The 23,278-nt window shown below is 33.4% G+C and overlaps 1 protein-coding gene across 1 annotated transcript in view; it reads left to right on the top strand.

Annotated features, from left to right (window-relative positions):
• Positions 1-4,737: 4,737 nt before the first annotated feature.
• The window catches only part of LOC143064693 (protein lev-9-like), a 32,709-nt gene continuing 14,168 nt past the window's right edge, over positions 4,738-23,278 (top strand). The window contains exons 1-6 of the mRNA XM_076237721.1: positions 4,738-5,059; positions 15,155-15,301; positions 15,854-16,060; positions 16,417-16,611; positions 19,626-19,805; positions 21,615-21,803. Of these exons, the coding sequence (XP_076093836.1) occupies positions 5,008-5,059; positions 15,155-15,301; positions 15,854-16,060; positions 16,417-16,611; positions 19,626-19,805; positions 21,615-21,803 (970 nt within the window). The 5' untranslated portion in view covers positions 4,738-5,007. The remainder of the gene's footprint in view (positions 5,060-15,154; positions 15,302-15,853; positions 16,061-16,416; positions 16,612-19,625; positions 19,806-21,614; positions 21,804-23,278) is intronic.

Raw genomic sequence — 23,278 nt, 5'->3', positions numbered from 1 at the left:
TTTTATGTTTTAGAAAAATAAAAACTTGCCAGGATTTTGCCGTGCACTTTTTTTCGTTCCTCCAGAAGGTGCCAAAATAAACTAAGTTGGGAAACAGGTTTGAGAACTTCCCCACAGGTAATAATTGAAGTGAGCTGTATTGCTTGACATGGACATGAGATGGACAATAGATACCTGACAATAATTGGTTATTTAAACTGTGTACCTGAGTGGACCATATCAAGGTAAACTCAACTGTTTGTTAATTTTATCATCATCTGCAGGGACGAAAAAAAGTGTACGGCAAAATCCAGTTAAGTTATGAATTTTCTAAATCATACAATGCATTTGAATTCTATTTATCTAGGGCATTCTATGCCTTAAAACTTTTCCAGATGTACAGGTTTGCCTGTACTCAGAGTAAATATGGAGGTGAAACTACGGCCATTTTAGCCATAGGGTCCACATGAACCTTAAGGTACTGTTTCGGATTTCCGCTCCTTCTCCGACTTAGTTGCATTTAGTATATTTGAATAATTATGTCCCTTGACTGGAAAATGCGGATTTTGTTAATGAATTTGTAAGTAATTATAATAATAATTATTGGTTGAAATTATTGTATTAATTTTATGTAATATTCAGAGAATCTTCGACTTCTTCGACTTCTTATTCTTCCCCCCGGAACCCGCCCTCTGGATCCGCGCCTGAATGACTCTTGCTTGTAAAAGCAAGAGTCTTATTTTACACTGAAATGTCAGAATTTAGGTAAATCACATTTACTGAATTACAATTAGTTGCGTTGTCTGTACCATTTACTAGCTTATAGATATATTTGGAGAATCCTTACAGTTTTGGAGATATTAATATATGATAATTTGATGACATGTGCTAATCATACTCTATACTCTATACATACAGCATTATTGAAATTGTGTAACCATATCCTTGCAAAATTTTAGTAATTTGAATTAGACATTTGTTCACCCATACATGCAGTGCAGGCGCGGATCCAGAGGGGGGGGTTCCGGGGGTTGGAACCCCCCCCCCCCTTTTTTTGACCGATCAATGCATTTGAATGGGAGCATATAGCTGGACCCCCCCCCTTTACTCTGGGATGGGAACCCCCCCTTTTTAAAATGGCTGGATCTGCCCATGCAGTGGCGGATCCAGGGCGGGGGGGGTTCCGTGGGTTGGAACCCCCCTTTTTTTTTGGTCGATCAATGCATTTGAATGGGAGCATACATGATATAGTTGGAACCCCCCTTTTTTAAATGGCTGGATCCGCGCCTGACATGAGTACTTGAATTGAGCAAATACAATCAGTTAACTTTTACTGCGAGCACCCATGAGATCTTAAATTGAGCAAATATGATCACTTACATGTACATGTATGAGTAAAATTTGAGCTATATCTACTCAATTGAGTTAGATTATCAATATTGAGACTAATCTAAATGGTTATTTGAGCACACATGAGGCTATTTATACTAATGAGAGCGATATTGGGATTCTGCATGAGCAAACTTAGCAAATCTTTATTGAGACAAACCTATGAGCGTTATGCCGTGCACATGACTGCAAGAGATATTTTAAAAGTTCCGGAACCCCAGATTAAAAGTTGAACTGCAACATTGCAAAGGGTTAGTGTATTATTTTCTTTTATCAAAATGTTAAATGTTTAAAATGTTTTTGTTTATTTATTATTCTGTGAAAATTTAAATCTCAAGAATCTTTCTGTGAGTTTGCATGAATAATTTCATGTTTTAATTTGTACCAGAAGCCCAAGTTAACAGGGATTTAAAATGTCCACGATTAAAACCACATGGACATGTATATTCTAGATAATTCAAACAAAATGTTCAGCAACATGAGTTTGACTGTCCCTTTGGTATCTTTCGTCCCTCTTTTAAAGGAACCTATCTATTTTTAATTCCCAAACATAATTGTTATTACTTAAGCAACCTTGTTTTAAAACAGTTAAGATTTCTATCAAATTGGATGAGAATCCAGGAGTTTTAAAGGTGGAGGGGTCTAGCAAGTCAACATTTTGGGTAAAACTATATAAAAAAAGGACTATACATTTACCATATATGGAACTCCTTGAAAAGGGTGTGCCTTCAGCTCCCTCCTCCCCCCAAAAATCTGCCTCAGCAATTTTAAACCCTCTTACGCTGTACATGTATATTCATGTAGATGTACAGTTGAGCCTATGAGACTAGAATCTAAGTAGACATCTGAATCACAGAAAATCAACCTATATATTCATGTATAATTTGATAATTAAATTTTAATACATTTATACATTTTTTTAAATGTGTTCTTGACAATTTTTTGTTCATTTAAAAATATAGGGACAACAGAGTTGGTGTATGTGGGTTCGATTCCCACCCTAGGCATTCATTTATATTGGCTGGTGCAAAGCGGGCAGTTTAGCTTAGTGGCCCCACACTGACTCTGTTGTTCATGTCACTTAAAAAAATCAGGCGGCCTCCTTCAGGTCTTGCCATCTCTATTTTTCTATTTGTTAATAATCATACACAACAAAACCATTGAATAATTGTAAAAATTATACCACAGATAACTATGGTAAAACTTTAATTGTTTTTGGCATAATTAACCTTGGCTGCCATCCAAGATCCAAAAAGTTTTTATATTGATGAATTGTATATATCAAATTTGGAACATAAAATGTACTTTTATGAAAAGAACTGATTTATTGAGCGTTAAGACTTTTGAAATAGACCCATTTAAGAAACCAAATTGTGAACTTTTTGGAGCTTTATGTTAAAGTTTATATTTTAGGCCATTTTGGGCATTAAGTGAAACTTGTCCTTTGAATCAGTGGTTTCACAATAACCATACTAAATACTACATGTAAGTATCTGTTAGAAGATAGCTCTTTCACAGTACATTGTTAAACTTAAAGATAAATATATACCAACAATTACCAATATTAATAATGAATGAGATTATACATGTATATAAACTGTTTTATATTGTTACATGTACAGTACATGAATGAAAATTAACACCAAACTGTTGTCATTATTCATAAAAAAAGAAACGAAAAGGGAGGTATGATTGGTAATCAGACACCAGCTCTATACAAAATGACGAAAAAGAAATATTATAAAGCTTACCATACAACACTTTTACAATCAGAAAAAAACTATACATACATCAGTAAGTAATAGCCATGAAATGACAAATGTTCAACAATATATAAAAGAAAACTAATGGCCACATCAATGTACAAACCGAAAATCAAGATATACACCAAAAAATTACAAGCCCTGTTTTACATGATTCTTACTAAGGACCGACACATTCATATGGTAGTTGTGTTCTATATGTATGGTGCAAAATTTTCTCATTGCTTAAACCAGTGGTATCCAAAGTATTAAATCCAGAACAAAGTAAAAAAAGACTAACAGTTGAAAAACTATCCAGATGTTGTGAAATTCAATTAACAAAAATACCATCATTAGCGAAAGGCTATCTACATATAATACATTGTAATATTTACAATGAACCATTTAATAATTAGAAAACAGAACCTACAATGTACATGTATAGCTGCTGATTTTTTTAATTTTTTTAAAAATATAATGGATAAATGATTGACTGTGTTGCAATAAAACCAAGATAACTCAGTGAAGCTATTTATGAACATTTAAAAAGTTTTTGGTGACTGCAACAAAAATCTAGAATAAGGGATACACAACAGCCCGTGTGGATTTTGCTTTTTCCATCTGCCCACCGTGGGCAGTCCACCCTTGCCCACTCTAACAGTACTCATTTGACCACATAATCATTGATAATTCACAAAGTTAAGTTTCCTAGTTCAAGTCAGTATCTCAGATATGATATATATATATATATATATATGGCAAATTATATTATTTGTACTATATTGTAAGGTGAACATATCTGTCCGGCAGGTATAATATAAATACCTGTCATTTATCAATAATTCAACACAACTTGAGGTCCTCTGATGTTCAGTACTTCAGTACTTTGATTCTGTTTACCAAGAGAAAATACAATATTTGTTTGCCAAAAAAGAAATTTTGTCGTTTCTTATTGTTAATTTTCCTATATTTGGACAGTGATTTGTTTTTGGGTTTATATAAAAAAAAAAAAAAAGGCCGTTAGTTTTCTCGTTTGAATTGTTTTACATTGTCATATCGGGCCTTTTATAGATGACTATGCGGTATGGGCTTTGCTCATTGTTGAAGGCCGTACGGTGACCTATAGTTGTTAATGTCTGTGTCATTTTGGTCTCTTGTGGACAGTTGTCTCATTGGCAATTATACCACATCTTCTTTTTTATATGTGTTGTTTTTCTCTCTTGGTGTTTGCAAGAGAAAAATGTCTCAGTTTAAAATATACTTCAAATATAACAATAGCATGCACAATAATCTACAATTATTTACCCATTAACTTATTTCAAGCATACCAATCAAATTATATAATCGACTCTAAAAACTATACACATTTCTCCTTACACAACACAACTACTTAGTAACTAGGATGATGTCTCCTCTGATACAAAAGATGGAACAAAGACCATGGTAATTGATTAATACTTTTGTTTGAAACATTATTCTATTGCATAATAAATCAATACGTTTGACAAATACCCTCTCATGAAATTCACTCATATAATATCAGTTGTCAAAATTCCATTTCGTGTAGATTGCTGAATAAAACACAGATGAATAATACATTCGGTTATCGCATATTGTCATTATGAAATACACAAAAAGAATCAAAATTTGTCAATATTGGAATTATCAAAGACGTCATTGTGTTGCTTAAAACTTGCTATGATTTTGATCAAATCTCATTATTTTCTCATGGTCAGCTATAAAAGAATAACTATATATATTGGTGAAGTTTATTGGTAAACTATATTTCATAGCAGACTTATCTGTCAGTCAATCTCCTTCATTGAAATAACAATAGCAGAAAGAAGCTTGATTTAATTATCAGCAGATGTGCCGTTCAGAATAACAAATATTTGTAATGATGGAACCAAGTGTTATTCTACTTAGTGTTTTGTTTATATTTACGGCCGGTAAGTATAATTTGATTAATTTATTTAGGACAGATACGTTACATTGTTACAATAAAACTTAGAATTTGGAATAGTTTGAGGAAAATGGTAAATTAAGAAATGAATATTGTTTAGATTGGCAATTGTATGTATAACCCGCTATTTCAAGACTGTATTAGTAGTAATTTTTAATACAATACATTAGCTGCGACACTCTTTTTGTGGAACCTGTAACATATATGTCGTGAATGTGAGACATACCGATCTTTGATTTCTTTGACAGAGGCGTTGGCAATGGCAACATTTAGAATTATTACAAATTTTGACAGAAGTTTTTTTAATGTCAAAGAGATAATGCCTGAAATAAAGTTTTCAAGATATTTTTGTTTTCTTTTCATAATTTTACTGATAATTAGATTTTGATTTTTGAAGTTTACATTTGCAGAAGTGCTACATGTACCTCTAGGGTACATGTACCTCTAGGGTACATGAACAAAGTGTTACGTGTACCTCTAGGGAACATGAACAAAGTGTTATGTGTACCTCTTGGGTACGATAACAAAGCGCCACGTGTACATCTAGGGTATAGAAACAAAGTGTTACGTGTACCTCTAGGGAACGTGAACAACGTGTTACGTGTACCTCTAGGGTACGTTAACAAAGTGTTATGTGGGCCTCTAGGGTACGTGAACAAAGTGTAACGTGTACCTCTAGGGTACGTTAACAAAGTGTTACGTGTACTTCTAGGGTACATGAACAAAGTGACATGTACCTCTAGGGAACATGAACAAAGTCTTACGTGTACCTCTAGGGAACGTGAACAAAGTGTTACGTGTATCTCTAGGGTACGTGAACAAAGTGTTATGTGTGCCTCTAGTGTACATGAACAAAGTGACATGCACCTCTAGGGAACATGAACAAAGTGTTACGTGTACCTCTAGGGAGCATGAACAAAGTGTAACGTGTACCTCTTCGGTACGTTAACAAAGTGATACGTGTACCTCTAGGGTACAGAAACAAAGTGTTACGTGTACCTCTAGGAAACGTGAAAAAAGTGTTACGTGTACCTCTAGGGAACGTAAACAACGTGTTACGTGTACCTCTAGAGTACGTTAACAAAGTTTTATGTGTGCCTCTAGGGTACGTGAACAAAGTGTAACGTGTACCTCTAGGGTACGTTAAAAAAGTGTTACGTGTACCTCTAGGGTACATGAACAAAGTGACGTGTACCTCTAGGGAACATGAACAAAGTGTTACGTGTACCTCTAGGGAGCATGAACAAAGTGTAACGTGTACCTCTTCGGTACGTTAACAAAGTGATACGTGTACCTCTAGGGTACAGAAACAAAGTGTTACGTGTACCTCTAGGAAACGTGAAAAAAGTGTTACGTGTACCTCTAGGGAACGTAAACAACGTGTTACGTGTACCTCTAGAGTACGTTAACAAAGTTTTATGTGTGCCTCTAGGGTACGTGAACAAAGTGTAACGTGTACCTCTAGGGTACGTTAAAAAAGTGTTACGTGTACCTCTAGGGTACATGAACAAAGTGACGTGTACCTCTAGGGAACATGAACAAAGTGTTACGTGTACCTTTAGGGAACGTGAACAAAGTGTTATGTGTGCCTCTAGTGTACGTGAACAAAGTGTTATGTGTGCCTCTAAGGTACGTGAACAAAGTATTACGTGTTCCTCTAGCTAGGATACATGTACCTCTAAGGTACGTGAACAAAGTGTTACGTGCCCTTTTAGATTATAACGTTAACAAAGTGTTACGTGGATCTCTTTAACAAAATAAATTATGACCGAACGGCTTTAATAGAAATATGGTTACGTACTTTAGATTATTATGGTGCTTTTTTTTCATTAACCTAAGGTTAAAGAAAATTAGTTTTTTTTTTTAAATTGGCACTGGCAAAATAGTAAGGCGAATATAAGGCGGTGATTTTCCAGTTTTTAAATGCGTAGACCTGCTTTAAACATATGCATTACGGAGTAGTCATAAATATGTTTTTTTATCGGACCACAGATAAATTTTCACGTTGTGATTGGTTAAACGCCGTCACGTGGTGACCCCCTATGAGACTGTAGGGGGTTAGTAAGTTTCATAGGGGGTTCATGACGCATTACTGGTGACGTCATCTATTGCTGTTGTTGTGTTTCATTGTTTATTTTTCAACAAAACGCAGCAGAAAAGGTCCAGCGTCCGATAAATTCGTTATACGGTTAACTACTGACCCCCTACGGATCCATAGAGGGTGAATAAAATTCATAGGGGATTCGGCCTCCGGCCTCACCCCCTATGGATTTTACTAACCCTCTATGGATCCGTAGGGGGTCAGTAGCGAACCATATAACTTATAATGGTAGCAATTCAGAAAACATCGGTTTAAGATCAATTAAATGTATGTTTAAGAAAGTCGTTTTCTTCTCTCTTTTTTATCGTATAAACATCCCAGTAGGCAGAAAACTATTTACAAGCTGTACAAACGTGAAATATCCATTATCGACGTAACTATATATAATGACAATGTAACTGCACCAGATGCACATTTCGATAATAAATGTCTCTTCATTGATGCCCGGTGCCAAAAATTTAAAATCTTTAACTTATAAATAGATTGAATAGCTGATAAAACCAAAAAGGATACATACTATAGTTAAATGAATAAGAGCTGTGCATGAGGGAGATATGTTTCTAAATTCAAAATAAATTAACAAAAATTTATAACAGCAAATTTTGATAACAACAATTTCCGTATTTGCATGCCAGTACCGAAGTACTGGTTCTTTGGATGGTGACACCCTCGGAGAATACCAGTCCTCCAGCAAAGTATCAAAAACAGTAAAATAACAAAAATACCAAACGCATTTGTGTAGTAGTTCCTACTCGACATTTGTGAAGATTTTTAACTCGCACACATTGGCGAAGTGGTCTCTCCTAAAATTTGAAGAAATTTAAATCAAACGCATTGGCGTAGTGGTCTCTGCTTTACATTTGTAAAGATTTAACTCAAACACATTGGCGTAGTGACCTTTATTAATTTTGTAAAAATTTAACTGAAAAACATTTGTGTAGACAAGTGGTTTCTGCTTAACATTTGTAAAGATTTAACTCAAACACATTGACGTAGTGTGACACTCGTGAAGATTTAACTCAGACCCATTGGCGTTGTGGTCTTTACTCCACTTTGTAAAGATTTCACTCAAATCATTGGCGTAGTGGTATCTACTGATTTTACTAAAATGCATTATCGCAGTGGTCTCTGCTGAACACTTGTGAAGATTTTGCTTCTATATCCTCAATGGCATAAAAAAGGGATCCGATTAGTCAAGCAAATAGTATTTTTTTGTCAACAGATCAAAATCTTAGACTCGAAAGTTTTATTATCTTGGAAGCACCATGCAACCCAGTTCCATACCCGCTGTATAGTTCTAAAAAGTATAGATCATTCACTATAACATTTCCTTTATGGCTTTAAATAATCAAAACATTACAAACTGAAACTTTCAAGAAGCCATGGCTATAAAACATTAACGTTATTGTCACAATAATCGCCTTTTCTTTTGTATCTGAATGATATGAATTTGTCCGATGGGCGATGCTGTAGTATTTGATAGGTTACAGTGGCATTATGTATGGAACGCCATGACTGTCTAATGTTAATGATCAGCATCATATGCAGTGCTCACAACATTATATGCAGTGTTCACAACATTATATGCAGTGTTCACAACATTATATGCAGTGCTCACAAAATTATATGCAGTGCTCACAACATTATATGCAGTGCTCACAAAATTATATGCAGTGCTCACAACATTATATGCAGTGCTCACAACATTATACGCAGTGGTCCAAACATTATATGCAGTGTTCACAAGATTATATGAAGTGCTCACGACATTATATGAAGTGCTCACAGCATTATATGAAGTGCTCACAACATTATACGTTTTTTGTTGATGAAGGTGATGATCGGTGATGGTGATGATGATGTATGATGAGATTGATGTATGATGAGATGGTAGTGGTTCAGATTCGGTAAACTTCGGGTTTTTTTTTAGCGGAAAATTACCGAATCCATAATTGGTAATGCCCAGCAAACAAATTTAAACAGTTATTACAGTCATGTTATCATTAAGGCAGTATACAATATTTAAAACTGATTGAAATAAGGAAATTAAGAAGTATGATCAATTTACCACAAATTTATTCCACACCAGGGCAATTTAAACCTATTGTGATTATCATTTTCATCATATTCACAACTTAATATGTATATACTTTAAGTGTTTAATAAATTGCTGCCCCGAACGCAGCTGGATACGACCGCAGAGTCCAACCCTAAACTGTTGGGACAAAAATGGACACACTATTCACGTTTGATACAGGTCTGAATTTGAAATGTAATTAGATATCTAACACATAATAGGTTTCTGACACAGAATAACTGTATTCAAAGAACATAAAATTGATTATATAATTTGAATTTATACTTATTTTTTTGGTTTTGCACTTCACTGTTGCGAATTGCCCCACCCCCTCCAAAAAAAAAATACCCTCTTTTTAGTTGATTTTGTGCAATACACTATGCTGTTGCATATTGACCACAACCCGAAAAAGAAAAGAAAAATGTATCCCCCACTTTTTTTGCAAAAACAAAATATATGAAGACATTTTCTTTTTAATTTCTGAAATCTGATATGAGAAAAAAATTTCTTTACACATAATTTTAAAGCAGTGTAAGGGAGGTAATCAAACATCTTTGGATTACCTCAATATATTTGGATTACCTTCCTTACACTGGTTTCAAATTGTCTTAATTGGCCATAAACCAAGAAACCCTTGTTTCCCCCTTGTTTGCCTCTAATTCCTAAACGTTTTGAGCCATATAACCTCCCCCTCCACCCACCTTTCCAAGCAAATCATAACCATCCCTTTGTGGTATGGAAACTTGTGGTATAATTTCAGACAGATTCATACACTTAAGGACTGGAAACTACAAAAAATGTTTAACTGAACCCCCTTTTTGGCCCCTAATTCCCAAACAGTTGAGACCATAACCCCCAAATCAATCCCAAACTTTATTTAGTGGTTATAAACCTTGTGTTAAAGTTTAATTGATTTCTATTTACTTATGCAAAAGTTATTTTCCGGAAATCATCTGTCTAAGGCGACGACGACGACGACGACGACGACGTGATAGCAATATACGACAATTTTTTAAAAAAAAAATTTTTGCAGTCGTATTAAAACATATAGATTTATACACATATATAATTGTGCATTTCTGATCATCTAACTCTAAATAAATATCTTCAGACTACTCGGGACTGCAATTAAGATATGTTATGACCCAGTTTTTATTTCAAGGAGAACCAAATATGTCAGAAGTATATTGTTCATCGCATTTTTTAATTTATTTTTTTATTAATGTTGGTCAGCGATGTTATTCGAAATAGAATTTTACTTAAACATTTACGATTTTCAATCTTATTTTAAAAAGGCATGGCACAGTAATGTTTAGTGCAAAATAACTAGTTTGTGAATTTAAATCCTTTTAAGTATATATTTCGGACTATGCTATACATAAAAGTCAAATCAGTTTCGACAATTTTCCTATTTTTACCCCGTGAGAGATCCATATACAGGAGAAAGAAGCCCCACAGAAACAATCAAGATCCATCGTCAAAAGTCACTTTCCAGATAACGAAAAATATTCAGATATGAAATTTTCAACCTCTTACATTGATCCTAACATGGGATATGGAAAAAAAATTGTGAGCAAAAATAACAGAAATCCCCAGACTATAGACAAGTTTGTATGTGAGAAGAATTAGAACGCCAATAACAACAACGAGAAGAATTCACAGTAAAACAATACTAGTAGTTCTCCATTAATATAATTATATTACAACAAGTGTGGACACAGATGAGTGTGGATAGTATGTTTGGATGTTTGACAGTGTCTTATGACAAAAGGAGTTCTATGTTTTTCCTATATGGTGTTATTAACTGTGTTGCACGATGACAACCAATCAATCTGAGCATTAGGAGTGTTATTTATTTATTTTTTTTTTATGTTAAAGACGGGCATGGAGGAGACTGTAATTGCATTAGTTACCAAATGATTATGATGGAATATCTTTGATTTTGGATACATTTTGTAGCTAGGAGAGCAACACATAATAGGTTCATTTTTCACATGTTTTTTTCTAAATGGGAGATGATATCTAGATTTGATAACATGATATAAGGAGCCTGTTATTCAGTGGTTGTCGTTTGTTTATGTGTTGCATATTAGTTTTTCGTTTATTTTTTTAACATAAATAAGGCCGTTAGTTTTCTCATTTGAATTGTTTTACATTGTCATTTCGGGGCCTGTTATAGCTGATTATGCGGTATTGGCTTTGCTCATTGTTGATGGCCATACGGTGACCTGTAGTTGTTAATTTTACAGATATATATTGACATAATAATGAGTATCGTTTTTTTTTTTGTTCTTCTGTAACAAAAATTTTGTGTGGACCTTCAATAAAATCAAAGAAGTGCTCAGTAACAAATAGCATTCCTCTTTTATGTGTTGTTGCTATCATCTGGACCTTAACACAAATTTTAATCTTTTTTCAACGTCCATTGTTATCAAAGAAGTGTGATCTAAAATATATCATTCTTCTATGACTTGTAGTTGATTAGATTTTGTATCTTAATGTTTCTTTACCAGAATTAATTTAGGTCAGGATGACTCTTTTTTCATGGACAATCGTTACTATCCAACACTAGTTAATCATTCTTTTTTACTCACAGTTTGTTTCAATCTTTACCTAAATGCAAAACTTAGATGCACGATTTTTTTTTATTAGTTGTTAGTGGCTTTGAACTAGCTGTCATTAATTGCGTGTACTCTCAGATCAGTACTAAGTGTCTTTTTGTTGTTGGGATATACAAGTACCCGGCCACGTCCACTCTGTTTTTTGTTAGATGTATTTATATTTGTATCCATCTGATGAGTTAAGCATTTTACAACTGATTTTCATAGTTCGTTCTTATGTTGTTCTGTTCTGTCCAGGTTAGATGGAGGGTTGGGATCCCGCTAACATGTTAAAACCCGCCACATTCTGTATATATGTGTCTGTCCCAAGTCAGGAGGAGCCTGTATTTCAGTGGTTGTCGTTTGTTAATGTGTTACATGTTCGTTTTTCGTTCGTTTGTTTGTACATAAATTAGCGGTTAGTTGTCAAGTTTGGAATGTTTTATCATTTCGGGGCCTTCTATAGCTGACTATACCGTATGGGTTTTGCTCATTGTTGAAGGCCGTACTGTGGCCTATAGTTGTTAATTTCTGTGTCATTTGGTCTCTTGTGGAAAGTTGTTTCATTGGCAAGCATACCACTTCTTTTCATATATTAATCGTGCAGACTGACGAACAAGCGTAGTAAACGTTTTATTCACCCCCACAAACTCAGTTTTCATAAGAGATGATAACTATAAATGAAAATGTTAAACTGGGTCTTGAAAGGGTAAATTTTTCTTATGAAAGTTTATATCTATATATAAGACTGCTGGTCATATTTAGAAGACAAACTGCTTGGCGTGCTAAAAAGCTTGTAAAAAAGTTGGAATAATTGATGTAAAGTTATGATAAACACCTACAATGAAATGCTTTAAACTGCATTTTCCATATCTGTTTACAGTTAGATACTTATTCATGTAAAAGTGCCAAATTCTGAAAATCGATGCCAATAATGACTCTATCATGACATATATAAGCTAGCGTAAAATGGCACTTAGTTGTTATAGAAAGCTGACTATTTTATTTAAAAGGTAATTAGGCTTTTTAAAACTGAGTACTGACTATAAAGTGGTACCTTGCTAAATTCTTCAGTAGGAAATGAACTCGAGGTATATATCATACAGATTTTCCTTTGATATTTCATTAACTAAAATTTTCATTATTTAACTTACATTATGCCATGCGTATTTCTTACGAGGAACATAACTAGTTCATTCATTCACCTCTTAGTTTCATCTTTTCCTCAGAATGAATTTCCAATAAATTAATAAAATTATATTTGTCCAACTGCAGACAATAGCAGGCGTTATTTTTTTTTTCTGATATAGTTTTCAATCGAATTGCCTTGATAACATGACTTCAACAACTGTTTCAATTTGTTTGCGGAGCACTATCAATTATCACTGTATTCGGTAATTTCCGATTTAAAAAAAACCGAAGTTTACCGAATCTGAACCATTACAATCTCATCATACATCAATCTCATCATACATCAAACATCATCATCACCATCACCGATCATCACCTTCATCAACAAAAAACGTAATAATGTTGTGAGCACTTCATATAATGTCGTGAGCACTTCATATAATGTTGTGACCACTGCATATAATGTTTGGACCACAGCGTACAATGTTGTGAGCACTTCATATAATGTTGTGAGCACTGCATATAATGTTGTGAGCACTGCATATAATGCTGATCACTAACATAAGGCAGTCATGGCGTTCCATAATTATGTACCAAATTCATTACCATCGAATTGACACTTTATTTAATTTATATCATACTAAAATATTAACTAGAATCATAAAGGTTCCATGGGAACAATACAGAATGTTTGAAATTGCAATAAAGTATCAGAATTTCGTGCGTATTTATAACTAGTATCGAACTAATTAACCAAGGAGATGACTTTCAACGAATGCGATCGTCACGCGACCATCTCTACACCCCTTTCGCCAACTAAAGATAAAATTAAAGGTTGCACGAGGCCAAACTATTCGGTTGGCATACAGATTCTGTAGTTCCATATCGAAAACACTGTACATAGTTGACAATTCGTCCAAGAACATGGCATGTCATTGTCACATCTCAGTATGGCATGAATACCATAAACCACGCACAATAAAATCATTCGATTTCTGACAACTAACAGAGGACTTTTATATGCAGAATTTTACATACATCTACCAAATAAACTCATCATAGATACCAGGATCAAAATTTTATATTTACGCCAGACGCGCGTTTCATCTGAAAAAGACTCATCAGTGACGCTCTAATAAAAAAATATTTAAAAGGCCAAATAGAGTACAAAGTTGAAGAGCATTGAGGACCAAAAATTCCTAAAAGTTTTGCCAAATACAGCTAACGTAATCTATTCCTGAGGTAGAAAAGCCTTAGTTTTTCAAAAATTCAAAGTTTTGTTAACAGTTAATTTATATTTATGAGCATATCAATCAATAGTACCACTCAATACAGATACAACAACACCGTACCGCTATCATACAGAAATGTAACCACTAGAACTGTTAAGCTACCGTCATCCTTTACTCACAATCCACCAATCGTTATCCTCTGAAATATAACTTCCACATCAGATTCGCAATTATTTAGACCTTACAATCAAACCATATTCGACGATGCAATCCTCTGGTATCTCACATCTTCATAACACCGTACTTTACGGAGTCACCTTCAGCACACATCTGTAAAATGCTATCCCATGTGAGCTTACCATCTGAACAGATCTTCATAACATCTTCTTTGCGAAATTACATTTAAAATATATCTGTATTACCCTTATAAGAAGTTAGTGACTTTTTATACACCCGCTTTAAAAAAAGTGGAGGAATACTGTTTTACCTTTGTCTGTCCGTCAGTCCATCCATCTGTCAGACCATCCATTCATCCATCCGTCAGTTAGTCCGTTCGTCCCATGAATATTTTTTGTCGCATCTTTCTCAGGTACTACATCATAAGGATTTCTGAAATTGGGTACAGCGTTTAAATAAATCAGCTATACCGTGTGCGTTTTCAGATTCATCACTCAAGAACTTCCAGTTTACCGAACACTTGTATTATTTTACACATGATAGCCAAGTTGAAAATTTTCGTCACATTTTTCTCAGGAACTACATTACAAGGATTTCAGAAGTTCGGTTTCAGGGTTTACATAAGTCAGCTAAACCATGTGATACGTTTTCAGATTCATCACCCAACAACTTCCTGTTGACCAAAATATTTGGGCGGGATATCATCAGTGAGCAGTAGCTCGCAGTTTATCTTGATGGATTTATCTATTGTATCCTTTTTCAGTGGTAACTTGTAATCAGCCAAAATGTGACCCAAGGAAAGATAACGTAAACAGAAAGTGTCAAAAGCCCTGTGCTCTAGAGGCCTGCAAAAGTAAAAGAAAAGACTGCTTATGTGATGGAGATTGTGGGTTAAGTTGTATAAATAAAAGTATGTCACAGTTCAATATATATATATTTGATGTACATTCTACCACCTTTCATTCAAACAATTAAAAACATGAGTGTGAACCAAGGACAGTTTTGATCTAACGACTCAGATAACACACAAACACACACACATTTAAAGGTGAACATTCATTCTTAAATAAGAAAATGCCTAGAGTGAACGTGAAACTGAGTAGCTCATTCCCGAATTTGATATCGAGCTTTTCACTCATTATACATCCATGCGTTTGATGTTACTTTCGAGATAAAATAAAGAAATAAGTTTTTCTTCCTTTTGAATTATACTGTGCATCATTCAATCCTTTACCTTTGCCAATAACAGATTTGAGCTTTTCAATTAAAACATTAAAAACTTTAGAGTCAAGTAAGGACAGAATGCTTGTTTAGACTTCTCATGGTTGACAAGGTTTTTGGAGCGGACAATGTTATTCAATGTGAAATAGTGTGTTCTTATTTTAAAGGAATTATAAAAAAAAACTATTGAGAGTGACGGACCATAAAACCGAATCACATATTTTTTGATTGCACTTTATAGATATGAAATGCGAACCAATAGGTTCTATTCAGTACGGAGAAGTTACTGTCCTGCCATATAATAAGTTCGCTGCTATAGCAAGATATCAATGCCACGAAGGATATGAAATACATGGAAAACATCAGAGAGTTAGGGTGTGTCAAGGAGATGGACAATGGAGCTTATCTCCCCCTGAATGTAGAATCAACATTAATCAGTCTATTCAAGGTATGTGAAATAATCAAGTAAAGATTAACATGATATTTCCTGAAATATAACTACTAGTATATAGTATACATGTAGGGATTTGTTTAAAATAAATGCTTGTTTAAGAAAACAGAGCTCAAAATTTGTTAAAATAAAAATACAACAACCACTGAGGACAAAAGTACAATGAACGTTAAAGAGCAACATGTTTAGAGAAACGATTTTTTGAAATAGAGGTGGAGGATCGATTTTATTTTTGAAAAACAGATTTTGATTCAAAGGTTTGCCTTAGCATATCGATAACAACATTTATTTTCGGAACACTTGTCTATTTCCTTCACCTGAAAAATATTTCTATTTTTCATTATTTTTTATAGCAAAAGCAGAATGTGGAAAGCCTCCTGTTGTCAGTCATGCTCACCATGATGGAGAAATCTATCAAACAACTTTTGATATTGGAAGCATGTTACAATATACATGTGACACAGGAAACACAGGCAATACGAACGATATTAGTAGAGCGTGGTGTGTCGGTGCAGGCATTTGGGTTGGTCCTAAGATGACATGTAGTAGTAAGTTTGTCTCGACTCATTTTTTGGTAAAAACTACGTGATCTATTTAAAATTCTATTATTATTTATTTATTTTTCTATGTGTGAAAGGTTTATAAAATGACCATTACACTTTTTTAAAAGCTTACCGAAATGTGTTTTTTTTTTTTTAAATCATTACTTACTGTAGTTTTGTCTGTCAATACTAACAAAATAACAAATTTTGACATAAGAATGTCTAGCATTAAATCATAAAACTTATATAACAAAAAAGTCGCCAAATTCAGTGCCGAATCCATAAGTATCAATTTAGTATGAGCGCCACTTTTCTCCCAATGATATAATTTGAAATTACTTTCCAATATAAATTTTATATAATATAAAATTTAAGTTGCAATGATTAACACATAACGATGGAAACTAAGCCACGACTACAAGATTAATTTCTGTCTTTGAAGAAAACCATTAGTATCCTAAATCATTTATGAAGTAGCTTTTATGGATGATTCACTGATTTCATCACATCTTTTTTGTAATTAATGCTTCATCATATCTCTCACTCATTATATTTTAATGCAAGATTCTTCGATAATGCATATGATCGTACAGGTAATGACACGTTTTGATATAATGAAACAGTTGTTTGATATTTTAATACCATAAATTTGATAGATTTTCGTTTACATGTAAAATATTAATCGTTGATTAAATCGGTAGTATCAGACTGATACATCACTTTTGAATGTGGCAGAATTGATAAAATATAATTATCAGAGTAAATCTGAAGTTATATTTTTTTGCACCTGTTAATGTGAGTTATTAAATAACTAACAATAATTAATGAAAGTACTTCTGATTGTTCAAGCGAGATTACTTCTTGGCAATGGTGTTGTGTGTTCTGTTTGTTGAAAACTTTTGCGCGGTACATAACAAATTATGGTTACAACATATAATGTTTGTAAATAAAGACAACAGTAGTATACCGTTGTTCGAAAGTCATAAATTGATTGAGACAAAAACAAATCCGGGTTACAAACTAGAACCGAGGGAAACACATGAACTATAGGAGGAAAACAACAAAACAACAGAAACACAGAATTGAATAAATATCAAAGGACAATGCAACACACACAGAAACGAGCTATCAGATACCAAATGTCATTTTCCTGACTTGGTACAGGACATTTTAAGACAAAAATGGTGGGTTTAACCTGGTTTTGTTGCTAGCCAAACATCGCACTTAACGATATGTTGTCATACTACCACATCTTGATTTTTCTCCCTTCAATTTATAATTAGAATACCCCCAGAAAATGCTAATATTCTTTATCACTACGTTTACTTCGAAAAAAATCTTTTCCAAATAAAAATATACTGTATACTACGAATTGACCTTTTACCTGTCTTTTCACTATAATAAAAAGGGTTGTTAAATGAATTTCAACTAGATAACTGTACTGAATTGTAGAACGAACTCTGCACTGAGGTTTAGAACAAAAAGGGTCGTTAAAAGAATTTCAACCGACTGCTATAAATTGTTGACGTTGGAATGAGGTTTAGAATTAAAAGTTTAATGTTTGAATACATATCACAAGTCCTTATGCAGATAGACAAACAAGGATGTAGAATTAAAAGTTTAATGTTTGAATACATATCACAAGTCCTTATGCAGATAGACAATCAAGGATGTCGAAATCGCCTGTAGGTGGGCCGATATACTAGTCTCCTGCTTCGAAAGTCACATTCGCAAAAAAAAAGTGTTATGAAAGCAAAATTATAGAACTGGCAATAATGTCATTAATGGGACGTGTGAAGCTATGTTAGAATCAACTAGTAAAGTAATTACGACCGTATGATTGTCGTTTTATGATGACTTCAGTCGTCTGTTTGATGTAAGTTTTTAATTAGAAACACACATTCTTGTTACCACGATTTCGTGTTGACTGAGATATGAGATGTTATACCGAGATAAGAACTAATTAGTGAAAGGACATCATCTTTATATCAGAAATGAAAAAAAAAACGGATTTTGCTAAAAAATTTCTTGTATCAATAAACAATCTTATTTAGGCAAATTTTTGTTGATTAAAAATCAGAATTTCGAGATGTCCACATTGGTGCATTTGTTTTGGAAATATTTATGATACTTAAAAAAAGCATCAATTCTCTGAAAAATTGTTATATGCGTTTACCATTACGTAATAAACGCTGTTAATCTGGAAGATGCATGCAATCTGTTAATTCAAAATAGTGGAAACATTGCTGAAAAGTTAATCGGTTCTGATCCACTTCCTAATATTTTTGCCTTTCTTGATTGCCTTCTTTGACTCAAGTAAGGATGTTGTGGGCTAACATCATTATCTAATTGTACTTCATATTGGAAACATTAGTATAAAAGGGAGGATTATTGTCAATGTGTTAAATTTAATTAAATGTTCGAAAAAAGATCCTATTTATAACGCAGCACTTTTGTATAAACTCGCGTGTCTTCTTTCGTGAAATAACACATATATATAGAAAGATGTGGTATGAGTTCAAATGAGATAACTCTCCATCCATGTCACAATTTGTAAAAGTAACCCATTATAGGTCAAGGTACTTTGTTCACACCGAACAGCAAGCTATAAAGGGTCCCACAAAATTACTAGTGTAAAACCATTTAGATGGGAAAACCAACGGTCTAATCTATAAACGAGAAACGAGAAATTCCTGTATACTGGTGCATTATTTAAATGTAAAATCACAAAAATTCTGAACTCCGAGGAAAATTCAAAAAGGACAGTTCCTTATCAAATGGCAAAATATAAAGCTCGAATACATCAAACGAATGGATAGCAACTGTCATATTTCTGACTTGGTACATGTATTTTCTTATGAAGAAAATGGTGGATTGAACCTGGTTTTAAAGCTAGTTAAACCTCTCACTTGTATGACAGTCACATCAAATTCCTTCATATTGACAACGATGCGTGAACAAAACAAACAGACACAATAGGTAAAAATATCAAAAATATTACACTTCCATATTTCTATCAGGTCCAGGATGCCCTAGACCTAGATCGATTGATAATGGAAGAGTAAAAGAACCATTCAAAAATAGCTTTGGAAATGAGATGGAATACGAGTGCAATGAAGGGTATTTCTTGACAGGAAGGAGAATGAGGACATGTTTAGCCAATGGTACATGGGATGGGCAGGAACCAAGTTGTGAAACTGGTATGTATTGATAAATGTTAAGTTTTTGATCCTCAATGCTCTTCAACATTTTACTTGTTTTTGGATTTCTAATTATTTTTATCTGAGTGTTACTGTTGAGTCTTGTGTAGACGAAACGCACTCCCGGCATATCAAGTTATAGGCCTGGTACAGGTGATAACTATTTTCACCCCTGTGGCGATGCCACTGCTGATGGACGTTTCGTCCCCGATAGTATCATCAGCTCAGTAATCCGCACTTCGGTGTTGACAATGAATATCAATCATATGGTCATTTTTATAAATTAACTGAAAAAGTATGAATTATTACAAATTCTTAGAAACTTTTATCTCAGGCATAGATTACCTAAGCCGTATTTTGCACAACTTTTTGGAATTTTCGGTCCTCAATGCGCATCAACTTAGTTCTTGTCTTTGCTTTTTAATTATCAAATTATAAGCCTGGTACCTTTAATAACTATTAAAAGATCTGATCAGACTGATAAAGCGAAAATGAAAACTAAACCTGATATATATGATGAGTGTATTTCATTCAAAGTTCCAATATTTGAAAGTATATAAGACCGAGTGACAATCAGGATGACACTGACGTTGAAAAACAAATCATACATGACATCAAGCGTGTGCTGTCTGGCCAAGAGGTCAAGGCCAAATATCTAATCAGGAAAACGAAACGAAAATAATCAGTACTTGCTTTGGGGTAATGTTCTTATACCCATTCGTCAGTGTGATTGTGCCCCAACTGATCCTCGAAATATCTTAGGTGCCATAATTCTATTAAAACTATTTTTCGTATTTTGTAAATAAGATTTATTGTGTGGTCATTGATTAAAAATTCTTCAGTGTGCCTCAATGCTTTTTTTAAAACAAACTGCATGCTATATATGAATTACTGTACAAGTGAATTTAAATTTTAGTCAAACTTTGTACAAACTATGATTTGTACACGCATTTTTTTGTACAAAGTCAAAATACATTTTATAATTTGTACAAAATGCTAACTTGTACAAGATGTAAATTTTTACAAATTATAATTTGTATAGGGTTTTTGTACAAGTTTTAAGTTTTTGACACATACCTTCTTGTACCAAGGGATAAAAGTTAATCTTCTAAAATGTATCCGTTTAATGTCTTTAGTTCAAGTTTATATACTCCAACATAACATCTGGTGCTATTCTTCTTGTCCTCAAACTGGAAATAATGACACTTGAATTGTTTAAATTCTAATTTTACTTTTCTTCTTTTACCAAAATCATACCCATAAAAAATCTTTTTGTGTTTTTATAATGTTTTTGAAATCAATGGTCAGTATTAGATTGTTTCATGAAGTCATGGCAATATAAAAGAAATATTCGAAACAAAAGGCTGTGTGCTTGCATCATTTTGTGTTAAGTGGTTTATAAAACACTGATGACTAGTATCCCAAAAAATGTGTACACAACATTTATAAGAAAATGCTTTTTTCTTAATTTTTCGTATAATCCCGTAAGTGGTCAAAGTACCAGTTCATCCAATTACTATAAAATAAATTACTGTCCACTCCTATAAAAATGTTAAAAAACAGAATATAATTTTCTTCTTGTGTGTACATTTATCCTGCTGTGGTGATGTATTTAAAAAATGAACAACATCGTGACATTTTGGACTGAAATTAGACGGCAATATTTTTAGCATATACAACAAACTAATCGAAATAACCGTATCTTTTAAATTTCTATTTTATAGCGTAGTTTCAAAAAGAAAGAAGAGATGTGCTTTCATTTTTGTAATTCCATGGAAATACAAGTATAATGCAAGATTTTTGTTTTAGTCACTTGCCAGGAACCCCCCAAAATAGTGAATGCAGTACATGATGGCTATGACGAATCTAGTTTGTACCCAGCCGGGCGACAAGTGACATACGAGTGTATTAAAGGGTACAGACAAAATGATGGACATCCACGTGCGATGTGTAACGGGGATGGTGAATGGGTGGGACTGAGTCAATTTGCCTGCGGTCGTAAGTAACACCTTTGCACATTTTTGTTTATTTAAAGTAACAAATTTACAAACATAATTTAAAAATGAATCAAATACATGTGAGTTTGGCAATATACAAATTAAAAAAAGTAGTTAGCGACAAGGGGTTACCTATTCAAAGGTATTTCAACCGTTAATAATACTTGGATCAGTCTTCGGTTTTGTTTTGAGAAAGGCCACCTTTTCAGATCTTTTCCATCGGATAGACTTTAAAATAAACTATATTTTTGATATTTTAAAGATGAAACACTGCTTATCAATTTGCAGCAATTGTATTCAGTCGCAGTTATCGGGTTGGAGTTAATCAATCTTTCGGTTTCAATTGAGTAATTTTATAATTGTGGTTGGTCTAGAATTAGCCGTGAAGATATTTCAGTTATGAATTAATTGAAGTACAATTGTGAGCAGTATGATACCACATTTATCTATTCTGAATGATGGATAAGGCCTTAATTATTTCAATATCTGTCTTTTCTGAATAAACAAAACAGTATCCCAAATGATGCAACGGTCATATATCTTTTAATTATTATTTATGAACACGATATCACTATCAATTTTTTTGCATGACATTACTTGCTTTTTTTTTTCGTCCTGGCGTTTCATTAGTTAACATTGTTGTAATGTTTTAAACTTTATCGTAGCATTGTCATTAAACGTAAACCAATCCAGACTGCCATTATTGCCAAGGAAATCAATAAAACCTGTGCCCAGCACCAGTCTGTGTTTACCTCTCCTTTTGTATGTTGCAAATTGTACTGTTCCGTTGAATATATCCAATAGCTTGTATGGCATGTATGGAATTCATTAAATGTGAAGTTAAAATTTTGGTTGTACAAAATTGTCAAAACATTTTGTATAGATTATGCATGGAAATTCAATTTTGAGTTATAAAAAATAAACTACACCATATAGTTTTAACATCCAACAGGAGAAGATAGCTCTTATAACATGCTTTCAGATAAGAAAATGAAAAAAATAGGGTCATCAAACTTTTATTACAGGAAAATTCACAAAACTTTCTATTATAAAATAATTTTGTCTGAGTTATCTCCCCTACTATATGAGTTATCTCCCCTTATCTTGAAAACAAATATGCTTTTTTAGCTCACCTGGCCCAAAGGGGTAAAATGTAGTTTTTGGCTTATAACTCAAAAACGAAAGCATTTAGAGCAAATCTGACATGACGTAAAATGTTTATCAGGTCAAGATCTATCTACTCTGGAATTTTCAGATGGATCGGACAACCCGTTGTTAGGTTGCTGCCTCTGAATTGGTAATTTTAGGGAAATTTTGCTGTTTTTTTGTTATCTTGAATATTATTATAGATAGAGATAAACTGTAAACAGCAATAATGTACAGCAAAGTAAGACCTAAAAATAAGTCAACATGACCAAAATGGTCAATTGACCCCTAAGGAGTAATTGTCCTTTATAGTCAATTTTTAACAATTTT

This window comes from Mytilus galloprovincialis, chromosome 2, assembly GCF_965363235.1.
Source record: "Mytilus galloprovincialis chromosome 2, xbMytGall1.hap1.1, whole genome shotgun sequence".
Classification (NCBI taxonomy): Eukaryota; Metazoa; Mollusca; class Bivalvia; order Mytilida; family Mytilidae; genus Mytilus; species Mytilus galloprovincialis.
This window is presented reverse-complemented; position numbering and strand designations above follow the sequence as displayed.